Genomic DNA, 16,052 nt, shown 5'->3' on the forward strand with positions numbered 1-16,052 from the left:
CCGGTCAACTGTAAGTGCTATTATTGTGAAGTGGAAACGTCTAGGAGCAACAACGGCTCATCTACGAAGTGGTAGGCCACACAAGCTCACAGCCCGTAAGTTGCAACACTCACTACCGAGCCTGAGATCACCATGCGCAATACCAAGCGTCGGCTGGAGTGGTGTAAAGCTCACTGCCATTGGACTCTGGAGCAGTGGAAACGCGTTCTTTGGAGTGATGAATCACGCTTCACCATCAGGCAGTCCAAACAGACAACCTGGGTTTGGCAGATGCCAGGAGAACGCTACTTGCCCCAATGCATAGTACCAACTGTACAGTTTACTGGAGGAGGAATAATGGAAGCAAAGGGGGGACCAACTCCATATTAATGCCCATGATTTTGGAGTGAGATGTTCCACGAGCAGGTGTCCACATACATTTTGTCATGTAGTGTAGCTAAAAAGTAGTAAGTAGTTGAAAAGTTGCTAATTAGGTAAAATGCTAAAGTTGTCCGTGATGAGATTTGGACACACAAATTTTGGGTTGACATTCGCTGTATATGCCTACCGATTCACCCCAACCAACCACTCTACGTTCTTAAGTAACCATCTGTCATATGTAACCACACCAAACGTAGCGTATCATACTAATATGAGTGTTCTGGATTTACATTTACTATGTTACGTCTAGTCTATGAGACCAGGCTGCTCACATGCACGCACGAAAACACACAGTACAAGCAGTAGGAGATGCTCCCTCTTTGCTAAATGCCAGCAATTTCAAGACAAAAAAATCTATTATAATATTCAATGCAACAAGGAGGGAATATTTCAATTCTTGTTACCCATCTGGGACAAAGATACAGTGTTACACTTCATTAAAGAAAATCCCCACTGTCAATTATATAAAAAAAAATAATTCTTGGAGTATATAGTATGCCATAGCAACGTGTTTTTATTTTTCAGGTCAGATTCTACCAGTAATAATAACATTTACCCTAAATAGATATAGTTGGTTCCACGCCAGCGAGAGCAGAAAATACCTTTTGTATCTCAGATTATTCTGGCAATTCTCACATAGAAACTTAATTGTAAGGAAATCTTTTTGACATGCTCTTTACATTTGTATCACAAACCATTTTTTGGGGGAATATCATGGACAATTTAGGCTCTTTTTAGACCTATACAGTCCTGCTTCCTGTAAGACCCAATGATCTGTGAACCGTACATGATACAGACAACACATTGTCATTATACTCCTAATGGTGTGTTTTAAAATATGGAGTATGTCTATATTCTGAAATACACATTTTCACGTTAATTTATTCCACATAAAAATTATAAAAATTAATATCTCAAAATTACCATTTTCGATTTTGCTTATTTTTTAAAATATTGCTTGGAACAATGTACTATTGGATATACTACAATATACTATACTCTGCTACATTTCTAGGTTTTTAACCAATCACAGCCCTCCTTTAGGACTGCACATTTAACAAATCACCAGCAGAGGGAGTTCCCTTTAAATCCAATGTCCAATTTTCATAAAATGTATCATAACTCAGAATTAGCAGAGAGCCCAGTCTGGAAATTTGATTTACTTGTAGAGCATATTGTTCCCGCTAGCGTGAAAAAGCCTATATGCATTTTCAGATATGCATCTTCCTCCTTCCTAAGAGGCCCTGAGCTGTCTCTTTCTCGCGGTTCTTATGAGACGTCCCAGCTCCATAATCTGCACTCTACTGTCCATATATCAATAATGCTTTCATCTATGGATGTTAATATGCAGGGATTCATTTATGGGGACGTGTGTGAGAGCAGAGGATCTTATGCAAACAAGCAGCTAGTGTGACCAAAATAAATCAGACATCTCTCTCTCCCTTTCTCTAGCTTTCTCTCTCCCTTTCTCCATCTTTCTCCCACTCTCTCTCTCCTCAAGGGCTGACACGCTCCCTCACCAGCACATGTGAACATTACCGTGAAAATGTTTGCCCCAATCTCCCTCTCTCTTTCATATGCTCTCTTTCTCTTTTTCGGTCACTGTCACTCTACAGGATCTGTCTGTCTGTCTGTCTGTCTGTCTGTCTGTCTGTCTGTCTGTCTGTCTGTCTGTCTGTCTGTCTGTCTGTCTGTCTGTCTGTCTGTCTGTCTGTCTGTCTGTCTGTCTGTCTGTCTGTCTGTCTGTCTGTCTGTCTGTCTGTCTCTGTCTCTGTCTCTGTCTCTCTCTCTCTGGCACATGGATAGTGTCGTCATTCTGAAGTCAGGCAGTCAAGCATGGCAGCCTGAGCGAGTGTGATCAGCGGGGTTTAATTGTGAACTGTCTGCGATGGAAATTAAATCTCACTTCAGAAATAATGGGAACGGATGAGGCCAGGGACAAGGGTCAATAGTGGCTATCCTGGCAGCCATTGACTCCACGGCATCCCACTGAAAATGAGACTTAATACGATTGCTTGTGTTCGTTCGTGCGTGCGTGTGCGCGTGTTCAGTTAGGTGGAGACCCTAAAGCCTACATACAAAAACGGTTGGAGGGTGATTTATTGAAAGCCTTATTGCTGAGTTATTGATAGTCAAGTCATGGATTTAAGCATTATAGAGCTTTGTGCACTGTGTTTAGGACCAATTGTACTTGGCAGACAAGTATGGAGTAAGGCATTTTGATTGGCTGTTGATATATGCCCAGTAGGCTCTGAGTAAATCAACACGGATGGAGTGAGGCATTTTGATTGGCTGTTGATATACACCCAGTAGGCTCTGAGTAAATCATGCACATGAATGTTGAACTTCATACCAGACATATTTACATATTTCTTACTCTAGTCTTGGTTTCCAACAGAGAAATAACCAGTAATGAATTTCATGTATAGAACTTTCAGTCAAGTTGTCCACGTCTCTGAGGGGGAACTTGATAAAAGAGAGACCAGCTGGCAAATGGAAATATGTCCTCTACAAAGCAGATCCCCAAAGGAACTCCATTTACGATTTCAATGCTTATTTTTCATATGCTATTATTGCTACTACTTCGACTACCATATTCGAACCATGATCTCCATTACACAAAGTACCAGGGTCTAATGAGGTTTCTCTGTCTGTTTCTTCCAGATCCCTGACTGTGGGGACAATGAGGGGACCCAGACGAGTCTAAGCTGTGGTGGACCAACCAGAGGCTTTAGGAGAGGAAGGCTTTAACGCCGTTGGCGCCATGAACATACCCTGCTGTCCACGTGACACCAGACAGCTCTGACGCACTCCTCCTCAGCGCTCTCTCTTCCTCCCCTTCTTCCCCCCCCCTTTCCCAAAAACAACATCTTTAAAACACGCCCACAGAGACTGACTTACGTTTCCTAAAAAGCAATATCTGGATTCCAGGGGCTGGGATTTCTGTTTGGAATAAGGAGTTGTGAACGGAACGCTGTGATAAAATTATCGTAATTCCCCCTACTCGTCCGCTGGCCTCATTTTTCCCAGTGAGTCCCAGAGGCACCAACCAATGGAGAGACGGAGAAGAGAGTCAGGATAAAGCAGCCGAGAAGTAAAGCAACAAAAAAACCTGCTGAGTCGGGCAGGGCTGGAATCTGGAATTGGGTCCTGTGAGGGTTTTGCTTCTCTGACGTATCCCCCAGCCTAGAGGAGGAGTCTGCCTAGCCAGAATCAGACATAACAACTATTGTTTACACTTAACAAACAAAAAAAACTAAACTACAGCAGCTGCAGCTAGTCTAGGCCAAGCTACGTCACTGTGTGGAGGATTTGAACCAATAGCAGGGTTATTAGGATTGGGATTGTAACCATGACGAGCGGATTGAGGTTTTCCGCTTTGCCCATGGGGCCCTTGGTGTTCCTCAGTCTGCTGGTGACAGCCCGGGCGCTGGAGTTCGGCGGGGCCCCCGGCCAGTGGGCCCGCTACGGGCGCTGGGAGGCGGGCTCGGTGGGCGAGCTGAGCTTCAGCCTCAAGACCAACATCAGCAAGGCTCTGGTGCTCTATCTAGATGACGGCGGAAACTGTGACTTCATGGAGCTCCTGATCGCCGGCGGGCGCCTCCAGCTGCGCTTTGCCATCCACTGTGCTGAGCCCGCCACGTTACACATGGAAACCCAGGTCAATGACGACCGCTGGCACATGGTGCTCCTCACCCGCAACTTCCGCGAGACTCTGCTGATGGTGGACGGCGAGACCAAGATGGCGGAGGTCAAGTCCAAGCGGAAGGAGATGGCGGTGGTCAGCGACCTGTTCGTGGGCGGTATCCCGCCCGACGTGCGCCTCTCAGCCCTCACCTCCAGCACGGTGAAGTACGAGCCCCCGTTCCTGGGCCTGATCTCCAACCTGAAGGTGGGAGAGACACCCCCCACCCTGCTCAACAGCCAGGGCATCCAGAGTGACATGGAGTACCTGTGCACCAAGCAGAACCCCTGCCTCAATGGAGGTTTCTGCTCCATCCAGTATGGCGAGGTGCACTGTGACTGCACGCACACTCGCTACAAGGGGAAGTACTGCAAGGAAGGTAAGATTAGGAGCTAGCTGAATAGCTAATACCCTTTTTTCTAATGCTCCTTCTTAGCACGTTCCCAGAAAAATAGAGACGTTCAATCTCCATCTCTACCACCTCAATTTAATTGTGTTTGTTTGTTTTGCTTTTTATGTGTTTTGAGATTATTTTCTGAAATGAAAAGCGTTAAACAAAATTGATTATTATTATTATTATTATTATTATTATTATTAACTATGGTGAGTGCATAACCAGACCAGCTCAATACAGTTCGGTTTGGCTCGGGGTTGGTTCAGTATGGTGAAAAGTCCTTAGCATAATATACTGTAGGTAAAAGCGCTAAGTCCTTAGCATACTGTACTGTAGATAAAAGATGAGTTAGCTGACTCGCTAACGTAGTGTACAGTCATCATCTTCAAAGCAGAGCAAAGGCAGCAAGCCCCCAATGCTAATGTTTATGTATTATTCTAATGCAATCTTGTCTTTGACCTTTGGAAGTTTCCCGTATAGAGTGGAAGCTAGTGACTTACACTTTGGGAGTAGGCCGTGTGTGATGTCTACATTGTGGATAATGTACAGTAGTGGGGAATGTAGGCCATTGTACTCTCGGCACAGACAGAGATGAGTGTGATAAATTAACTGAAACAGATGGAAGTGATGTTTCTCATCCTTTTGTTTTATGGCGGGGGATGCTATGGAAACATGGTGGAAATGCACGATACAGGCTGTTGCTGCCTTTTCTCTGGAAAAGTTCCCCTCTTTTAATGCTTAATTGTTCAACTGCAAAAGGAGACGTTGCTTGTTTGTGAGGTTTGAGACGAGAAGTGTTTTGTTAGAGACCATTTGTGAGGTTTGAGACGAGAAGTGTTTTGTTAGAGACTATTTTGACGCATGTATAGATTATATATTTTTTGTTGTTGTGAGATTTTATTTTCAAAAAGTAATACAAAACATACAAATTACATCAAACATCAATTACATCACACCTGCCCAGACCCACATGCTCATGTATGGCCTATATCTGATATAAGTAAACTTATGCCTTGACATTGCAGGATGTGGTAAAGTAAGCTAGATGTCTATACTTCCCCTTCCTTTTCCCTCTCTCTCTTGCCCAATCTCTCCATCTTTTCTCTCTCTCCTCCATCTCCCAAATGTCATTTCTCCCCCTCTGTTTCTCTCTGCCCTCACCGGCATTTTCTTTTGGAATCTGTTCCTTTCCTGCCAGATTATGTCAAAGTCTGTTGACTGTAAATCTCTGCCTCCCGCTCCTGTCTCTGACACATCTCATCGCCTGATCTATCTGTGTTTTGCCTCTCCTCTGTTCGCTTTGTCTCTCTGTTTCTCTTCTCTCCGTTCTCTCTCTCTCTCTCTCTCTGTTCATCCTGCAGCGTTTCCTCTGCCCAGCTAATATCTCTTCTCCTTCTTCAGGCTATCTCTGCTCTCTGTCTCTCTCACCCCCACCCCTGTCTTTCTCTCTCTCTCTCACACGCTCGCTCTCTCACAACACTTATCTCCCTCTCTCCCTGCGCCCTTTCTGTATCTCAGCCTCTCTCTCTGTTTTTCATCCTGTATGCAACCGCCTGTGTCGCTGGCATTTGCTTGCCTTTGTTCATTTGCATTTTCAAACAGAAGTGTTTACATGTAGTTATTTCTCTTCTAACCAGTCTGAATTTTACTACTATTCTTGACAGTAGGCTATTATTATATTCAGATGGCTAATATGCTTCTGGTGGTCATTTATAATCGATGGGGCTCAGAGATCCTCCAATGCACAGTATGATGAAATGCCTTGTAATTTGGGAGATGAAGTCAACTATTTAGAGTCAGTCTGTGTGCAGTCTTAATTTACCAACAACATCTCACGGCTTGACCACTTTGAATTCAGATTCTGATGTTTAACCACGTTCCTCAAAACGTCAAATTTCTAAGTGTTTTTGACACCCTGGGTTGCTCCTCATGCTTAGCTTCATTTCATTTCTTCAAATGTCAAATTTCGAAGGTGGTCCAAACGTGGCATTTTTAAGTTAAGGGTTAAGGTTTTGGAAAGGGTTAAAACATAAAGTTTAGGCATTCATTCCAAATGGTTAAGGATAATAATTTTTTTAAGTGTCAACCACTGGGATTGAACACACAACCTTTGGATCCAGAGTCATGGGATTACATCCATCCACCACCCCAGTCCACAAAACCCTAGCAAAAACCCAAGCCTACTTGATGGTAATAGCTCTCACTGTTGCCCCTCGTCGCCGGTTTTGAAGGCATTTCCTGACGTCCTCAGGACATGGACTGACTTCAAATTTCAAAGTCAATCTTGAGCAATCTGGCTGTAATTTATACCCCCCAAAATATGGTGTTCAGGGCTGAGCTTCACCAGATGTGATATATTTGATGTTTCTTCTTTTTATCTTCTTTTTTCCCATGATATCAAATTGCGATTTTGTCTCATCACTGCAACTCCCCAACGGGCTCGGAGAAGTGAAGGTCGAGTCATCCGTCCTCCAAAACGTAACCCGTCAAACCGCGCTCCTTAACACCTGCCCGCTTAACCCGGAATCCAGCCAAACCAATGTGTTGGTAGAAACACCATTTAACTGATGATGAGAGTTAGCCTGCAGGCACCCTGCCTGCCACAAGGAGTCACTAGACAGCAATCAGCCTAGTAATCAAGCCAAACCCTCCATTAACCCAGACAATTCTGGGCCAAATGTGCACCACCCTATGGGAATCCCAGTCACGGCCAGTTATGACACAGCCTGGGATCGAACTCAGATCTGTAGTGACGCCTCAAGCACTGCGATGCAATGCCTTAGACCGCTGCGCCACTTGGGAGGTGTTTTTGATGTTTCAAGGCCTGAAGATGTGGCTACTGCATAAAAAATCCATCTAGTCTGTGCAGTCGCTGAAGTGGGCAGTTGTGCCGATCTAAAGTACATGTCAGTCAGCATTTAGGCTGTCATTAAGATCAAAGTTGTTATGATGTACATCTTTTCAACATGAGTTTGACACAGTCTTTGTGTGTGTGGAATTGACCAACTCTTTCCCATCTCATACACATGTACACACACACACACACACACACACACACACACACACACACACACACACACACACACACACACACACACACACACACACACACACACACACACACACACACACACACACACACACACACACACACACACACACACACACACACACACACACACACACACACACACAAGGGGATATAAGGGGATATAATGACGGAGGGAGGCAGAGAGAGACAAAGGGATTGAATGAGAGAGGGAGGCAGAGAGAGACAAGGGGATACAGGGAGGGAGGGAGGGAGGGAGGGAGGGAGGAAGGAAGGAAGGGAGGGAGGGAGGGAGGGAGGGAGGGAGGGAGGGAGGGAGGGAGGGAGGGAGGGAGGGAGGGAGGGAGGGAAGGAAGGAAGGAGGGAGGGAGGGAGGGACAAGGGGATATAATGACGGAAGAAGGCAGAGAGAGAGACAAGGGGAAAGAATGAGGGAGGGAGGCAGAGAGACAGACAAGGGCGTAGAATGAGGGAGGGAGGCAGAGAGAGCATGAAGAATATATTCATTTGTTTTGTGTTAACTTATTTTGGCGTTGTTCTTTTGTTTGAGAACTGATTTGATATGTAAATTGGGTTATTATTTCTTAGCGCCAGTGCAGTCGGGTATTTATTCCTTTTATCTAACATGCTTGTTAAAATGTTAATTTCTTTAACAAAAATACAGACAGAAATGTGTGTATTTTGCCAGTAGCTTATATTTTCATATTTTTTAACTCATGAAAGTCATGGTAAAAATGTTAACATTTACAGTTTTTTTACACGTTAACGTTCAAGAACAGCAAAACAAATCAACCTATTAAAAAGTTAATGTCTCAGAAAGTTTCTTGAGTGGATAATGGTGAAAGGGGCTGGATGTGTCTGCTGCCATCAATTCAAGTCCCATTGGTACTTTCCCTTCCTGTCTTTGCATCGTACATGAGCTCATGAATAGAAGGTCTGGGAGCTGCCAAGCTTTGATGTAGTTGTCAGAAGATACCATGAGAGAATGCAGGCTGACATAAAGAAATGGCCTTCAAGTCGAAGAGAAGGGAAAAAAGGAAAAGAGAGGAGGAAGGGAGAGATTGAAGGGGAAGGGAAATAAGGAAATGAGAGAAGGAAAGGAGAGAAAGAAGTGAGAGAAGGAAGGGATAGAAGGAAAGGAGAGAAGGAAGGGAGAGAAGGAAAATATAGATGGAAAGGAGAGAAGGGAGGGAGAGAAGGAAAGTATAGATGGAAAGGAGAGAAGGGAGGGAGAGAAGGAAAGTATAGATGGAAAGGAGAGAAGGAAGGGAGAGAAAGAAAACATATGATACCCAGAATCATAAACCACATCATACCATACAAGTAACACATTCTGCTTCTAACACACACATGAAGAACACACACACACACACACACACACGAAGAATACACATACACACATGAATAACACACACACACACACACGCACATGAAGAATACACACACACACACACACACACACACGAAGAATACACATACACACACGAAGAATACACATTACACATGAAGAACACACACACACACACGTAGAATACACACACACACACAAGAAGAACACACACATATATACGCACATGAAGAAGACACCCACACACACATGAAAAATACACATACATGAACACACACACACACACATACAAAAACAAACACACATACACCCACACACACACACACAGTCCCCTCCAGAGGCTCATACCACATACAAATGCCTAGTCTTCATACACACCCACACAGTCTTCACACACACCTGGTGACTGTGGGGGTGGTAGGGGCCTCGGGAGGGGACTGTGTGTGTGTGTGTGTATGTGTGTGTGTGTGTGTGTGTGTGTGTGTGTGTGTGTGTGTGTGTGTGTGTGTGTGTGTGTGTGTGTGTGTGAAACATGTGGTGTGTGTGTGTGTGTGTGTGTGTGTGTGTGTGTGTGTGTGTGTGTGTGTGTGTGTGTGTGTGTGTGTGTGTGTGTGTTCATGTGCGTGCCCTTCCTGTTAACCAATCATTTCCCGGCGTTTCAAGCGTCAGAGGTTCTAATTAAAAAGGGTCACCTGTATGGGCCATTGTTTTTATAATTGATGGTGACCCTGGCTTTTCTCCAGATAACCCCCATCTGCAGCGCCAGCTCTTTGGAGTCCTCAGTCTCACTACGCAGGGTAATTAGAGGTTAAATGAGCTATGGCAAAATGGCCACCCTGATATTAATACTTTCCCTCCATGGACAAGGAGCTTAATGTGTATAGGCCCATGGCTAGGAAAGGAAATGTCTGCTGAATATCAATCTACCCACCTATCAGGAAATGATCATGATATCAGCCACCTTGTTCAATAAAAATGTGGAATGTATATTTACCAGACAATCTAATCCACAGTAATTTGCTCAAGGCTACATTTGTCACCTGTTCGTTTGGGGATTCAAACAAGCAACCTTTTGGTTACGAGCCCAACACTCTTAACCACTAGGCTACCTATAGCGTCTGCTTAAGATGCATGATCCATCGTCACAGTTCAAGGTTTGTTCGCTTGATAATCAAAGAGTGTTGCTGTAATTGCAAAAAATGAAATCCTATTGTTGTCTGCTAAACTAAAACAGATGATGGCCTTGCATTAAGTGCCTGTGCATTGTCAGTGTAAGGGAAAAGGAAGTCTAGGTGTTTACTGTGCGATTTCCATAGATGTAATTACCATCAATGTTTATAGATTCATGGTAAAATGCAAGGTGAGATGAGATAGCGGATTTACCAGTTATTAGAGCAAGGAAATATCTGATGTACAGTAGACTCTGGAAAGTCAATTTGTAGTGTCTAACTGTAGTCAATAAAAGTGCAACATATTTGAATAAACATAAATTACTTCTTGAACAGCAAACGGATCATTCCATTTCTACTTGCAGAAAAAACACTCATAGGAAATGACATACAATGCCAAAAAAATCTGTTCAACTCACAGTAAATCCCCATTCCCAGCCCATTCTCCAGCTGTACAGTGCTATCTCACGCAATCCAGAGGAGGCAGGTTGAGTCAGCGGGCGTGAGGCGCTCCTCCAGTTGGCAAGCTTTGTAGTTGGTGTTCAAAAACAGCTGCTTCGCTCGTTAACAATCACTTCTCTCTAATTCGGTCTCATCATCACTTTTTATCGTACAGCAGACCCTGGGTCCCTGAGGAGCCCTGGAGTTAACTGCCACTGCCCCTGCACATCGGGGATGGGGACCCCATGCTGCCACTACCTGAAGTTAGCAGTATAGCAGATATGCGGCATGCAAGGAGCAGAAACAGCTTGCTCTTAGCCAGCGGAATATATTTTAGTGATTGTATATACTGAACAAAATATACAGTACACACAACATACAACAATTTCAAAGAGTTATAGTTCATATAATGAAATCAGTCAATTAAAATAGATTCATTAGACCCTAATCTATGGATTTCACATGACTGGGAATACAGATATGCATCTGTTGGTCACATATACCTTAAAAAAAGGTTGGGGTGTGGATCAGAAAACCAGTCAATATCTGGTGTGACCACCATTTGCCTCATGCAGCGCAACACATCTCCTTCACATAGAGTTGATCAGGCTGTTGATTGTGTCCTTTAGAATGTTGTCCTGCTCCTCTTCAATGGCTGTGCAAAGTTGATGAATATTGGCGGGAACTGGAACAAGCTGTCGTACACGTCAATCCAGAGCATCCCAAACGTGCTCAATGGGTGGTGACATGTCTGTAGAGTATGCAGGCCATGTAAGAACTGGGACAATTTCAGTTTCCAGGAATTGTGTAGAGATCCTTGCGACATAGGGCAGTGCATTATCATGCTGAAACATTAGGTGATGGAGGCGGATGAAGGGCTGGATAATGAACCTCAGAATCTCATCACGGTATCTCTGTACATTCAAACTGGCACTGATAAAATACAATTGTGTTCATTGTCCGTAGCTTATGCCTGCCCATACCATAACCCCACCACCACCATGGGGCACACAGTTAACAACGTTGACATCAGCAAACCGCTCGCCCACACAACTCCATACGGTCTGAGGTTGTGAGGCCACTTGAACGCACTGCCAAATTCTCTAAAACAACGTTGGTGGTGGCTTATGGTAGAGACATTAACATTCAAGTCTCTGGCAACAGCTCTGGTGAACATTCCTCAAAACTTAAGACATCTGTGGTATTGTGTTTACATTACATTTACATTTTAGTCATTTAGCAGACGCTCTTATCCAGAGCGACTTACAGTAGTGAATGCATACATTTCATACATTTTTCTCCGTACTGGTCCCCCGCGGGAATTGAACCCACAACCCTGGCGTTGCAAACACCATGCTCTACCAACTGAGCCAAAACTGCACATTTTAGAGTGGCCTTTTATTGTCCCCAGCACAAGGTGCACCTGTGTAATGACCATGCTGTTTAATCAGCTTCTTGGTATGCCACACGTGTCAGGGGGATGGACTATCTTGGCAAAGGACAAATGCACACTAACAGTGATGTAATCACATTGGTTCACAACATTTGAGAGACATTAACCTTATGTGCGCATGGAACATTTCTGGGATCTTTTATTTCAGCTCATGAAACATGGGACCAACATTGTACATATTGCGATTCAATTCATGTTCAGTGTAGTATCTTTTTTACTTAATAGGCTAGTTAATGAGCACTTGGATATTGACATACTGTATAATGTGTAGAGCTGGGTTGAGAAGGCACATTTAAGTTGTCTATGAAATTGGCGCTGTACTCATTTTTACCTCAATTTGAAACTTGAAGTGAAACATGGATCCATAATTCCAACAAACATATCTGCTGTGGTTCCCAATGTGGCCCAGGCGGCGAGGGGGTCTCCATGGAAACATGGCGAGAGACGGGGCTAAAAAGCTGAGGACGTTGAGGAGACTCATACATCATGATGATAACTGCGCTTTAACCCCACCGGCAACCGGAGGAGATCCCCGTCGAATGATTGATGAACTCACAATTAACTTTTCCTGTATGCATAAATAAATGTGTTGCTAATGAGCAGGGATGTAGAAGGCTGTTCTGCGTGGAGGCCCGGAGGTAGCCATACGCTCCGTGATAACCTTATCGTCATCGTCATCCACCACTTTTCGTTGTCTCTGATGTCAAATGAGGCTCTGACTAGCATGAGAATCTCTCTGAATCATTTCCCCAGAACACCATACAGCTTGATAAGGTGTAATGAAGTTCTATTAGCTGACCTTCCATTCCCCCCCCCCCCATGCTAAATTCTCTAAAGGGAAATAATGCATGCTCTATAATGCCCTTCAAGCTATTTCAGAAATGAGTATTCAACATTTCCATGGATAAATAACAGTATAGTCAGTACAGTAGGCCTGTCACCTTGGTATGAAGAGATTCGGGAGACAGGCGCAGGAGTGCGTAATAGTTTTTTTTATTAAGCCCAAATTACGGCGTGCCGTGTAAAGGCACGGGGGCGAAGACCAAGCAAACACGTTACAAAACACAGGCTAGAAACCCAAAACAAAAGAGCGAGGAGTACCTCGAATAAATAACAAATGCGCACAATGACTAACACACGAGACGAGACCCGTAATCATCTGCGCAATCCACAATGGCACGGAAGCCAAAACACACAGCACAGGTACTCACACGTACCAACAGACATTGTAACAATAATCGACAGGACAATGGTAAACCAAGGGCACATATATACAATTACCAATCAGTGGGAATAGGGGACAGGTGTGCGTAATGAAAGTTCTGGAGGGATCCGTGACAAGACCTAGGATGTTCGTTGGTCTGTGCAGTTGTGTTGACTGTTTGGGCTCTGGGCTCTGTTTGTAAAATAGCATGTGGCCTTTGCGGTTATCTCGTGGCATCGTCTTTGTCTCGTAGACTTCAGGGGGATTATCCTGCCCCATTCGCCGCCACGATCCCACAATCCCACAATCCCCACATCTCTGTTCGTTTGTTGTTGGACCCAGGAGGCCCGCCGCCACGAGAAGCACCAAAAGAAGCAGCTTGTGACCCGCTGTTTAATTAAAAGGATGAGTGATGCTCCGCTGCCACCCACGACCTTCTTCCCCATCCCTCCTACCCATGATGGGAGTTGAAGGAAATCTCACCCTCCTGAGAGTCTGGAGTAGAGCGAAGCGGATCAGGCCGGATATCCTGCTCTTTCCAGAGGAGAGGGGTAGGAGGAGGGGGATGGAGAAAATGAAAAACCCTGCAGTGCTGGTGTCTGCTCTTTTTCCTTTTCCATATATTTCTCTCACACTCTCTCTTCCTCTTTCACACTCTCTTTTTCCCTCTATCATCTCTCTCTCTCTCTCTCTCTCTCTCTCTGTTTTCTCCTCCTCTCTCCCTCCAAAGCTCATGCATTTTTCCTCTCCGCTGGACAGAAGAGCCTGGTCATGGCTTTTTGCTGGCTGAGAAATCACAGGTCCATCAGAGAGATGGAGACAGAGACACGCTTTCCTCTCCTGCTTGGTCTAGTGATGGATTCCAAACACCCTCAAACAGATAGGAATATGAAAACCCACCCGGCCGGGGCCTGGGTTCGCCCCGTTCTGTGGCGGTGCAATGCTTTGATCAAGACCCTCACTGTAGATTTATACACTTATATTTTTTTCTGATGCCGCTTCTTCACTGTGTGATTCTTTTTCTTGGCCGTTTCAGCGAGTATAATACTGTAGCCATGCCCTGCTTTTTTTCCTCTCTCTCTCTCTCTCTCTCTCTCTCTTTCTCGCTCTCCTTCTCTCGTAACATTCCCAAAGCGTATCCTGTGAAAATATCTCCAGATGAGAGACTTGCTTAATTCTCCTAATCCCTCTCCTCTTATTCGCACCGTCTAAATGCGTTTATGCAGATATTTTCTCTTTTTCCCGATGCACAAAGCGAGCATTAATGGATTAAAAAGCGAGGTTAAGTTGCTCCAACTCAAAAGCGGCAAGCTGGGTCTTAGCGTGCAGTTACGTGTTGTTTTGCCTCATAAGTTTTGCTCACGCTCATTCTGGCGAGCGGAGCATGAGTGTCGAGGCAATATTTCCAAGCCGCTGCCTCGCTCCTCTCCCAGGTAAGCCGTTACTGCGGTTTTACCCCCAGGGCCAGAATGGCCATCACAAGCAATTAAAGTAGCCCTCTTTCCCCACTGTCACTCGGCGACTGGGGAAAACGTGAGCCTCTGTAATAAGTCTGTCTCACACGTTCCGATCACACGTGTCACTTCCTATTCAGAACCGTTAAGGGTCAGGACGTGAGGTGGGGGAGGATCAAGTCACAAAATGGAGTTTCTGATAGTCTTTGAACTGAGCCTTTTTTTCAAAGACTGTGGGTTGTGGTAGTTTCATGTCTCATCATGTCATTACTGATAATAGCATGCTCAGAGATCTGGTTATCTGCTGTCAGAGACCTTATCTAAATATTCAATGCTACAAAAATGTTTCACCTATACATAGGGGAATTTGTAAAATCTCACTAAGATGTGATCAAAGCAAATCAATTGAGAAATACTCTCAAAACAATATCACTCAAGTGTATACTTATCGATCTTAACTATGTTCAAGTCAGCTTTTTCCCTCACAAAGCTTATGAATAATACGTAGATATGAGGGATATTACAACCACTTTACGAGTGACCTGCATTTTAACATACTCTTAGCGATGTTACTTTGCCTTTTTTTATGGAGAGAGCAAATATCGATCCCTGTTCTCCAATGGCTAGTTCAAACGACGCCCCAACACAGTCTCTCAGTAACGAACAGCAGTCGTGTTCAGTGCCGGGTGAATTTATATCCACTGGAAAAGCCCTAACTTAATTAGTCTTGATTTTTACCATGAAAGTCCCCAGACTATTTGTGAGGAGCGTTAATTAACTGACACAAGATCCCCCCTGAGGACTGAGGGTTGGAGAATATCTGGATATTATCAGTGACAGAATGAAATGTGTTCACTACTTCCATATCGGGCCCGACTCTGACAGTGTGAGGAGACTTGTTCGATTATTATTACCTTGGTGGTGAAGAAAATGTCCTGCTCGTCATCCTCAAGTAAAATATAATGACACTAACAGATAAAGGTGCTAATAGAATTTCTTGCATATAAATGTGATTTTAAGGAAGTAAAGTAATACATTTAATTTGTATAATTTTAATCTCATAGCCTTTTTACTATATACTGTATAGAGCAAGGGCGTACCACAGCCCCGCAAGGTCTGAGCAATGGCTTGTGCAGTGTGCTATATGCTATCTGGGGAGGGTGGGGCCAACCTCTGGGGGGGTGGGGGGGCTACCACTGTCTGTCTCTGTAGTACACTGTGTCAGTTGTGGAGAAGATCCTTCCTTTCTCTACCTCATGTTAACAGTAACATGTTGTTTCACTTGGGTGACTTCAATCTCAATCAAACTAAGTTTATCGAGTCCCCGCACCATGTCTCTCTGGAGAGGAAACTTTAGATTTAGTTTCCTTGAGTCCTAGGGGTGTTTGTCTCTCTCTCTCCCTCTCTCTCTCTGTGATGCTACTGCTGCTGGAGA

General features: G+C 44.4%; 1 protein-coding gene across 1 annotated transcript in view; it reads left to right on the top strand.

The window, feature by feature from the left end:
- LOC115199226 (neurexin-2-like) overlaps nt 1-16,052 on the top strand; it is an 840,225-nt gene that overhangs the window by 99,996 nt on the left and 724,177 nt on the right. The window contains exon 2 of the mRNA XM_029761850.1: nt 3,085-4,484. Coding sequence (XP_029617710.1) covers nt 3,773-4,484 — 712 coding nt within the window. The 5' untranslated portion in view covers nt 3,085-3,772. The remainder of the gene's footprint in view (nt 1-3,084; nt 4,485-16,052) is intronic.

Source organism: Salmo trutta, chromosome 8 (assembly GCF_901001165.1).
Source record: "Salmo trutta chromosome 8, fSalTru1.1, whole genome shotgun sequence".
In the NCBI taxonomy this organism is placed as follows: Eukaryota; Metazoa; Chordata; class Actinopteri; order Salmoniformes; family Salmonidae; genus Salmo; species Salmo trutta.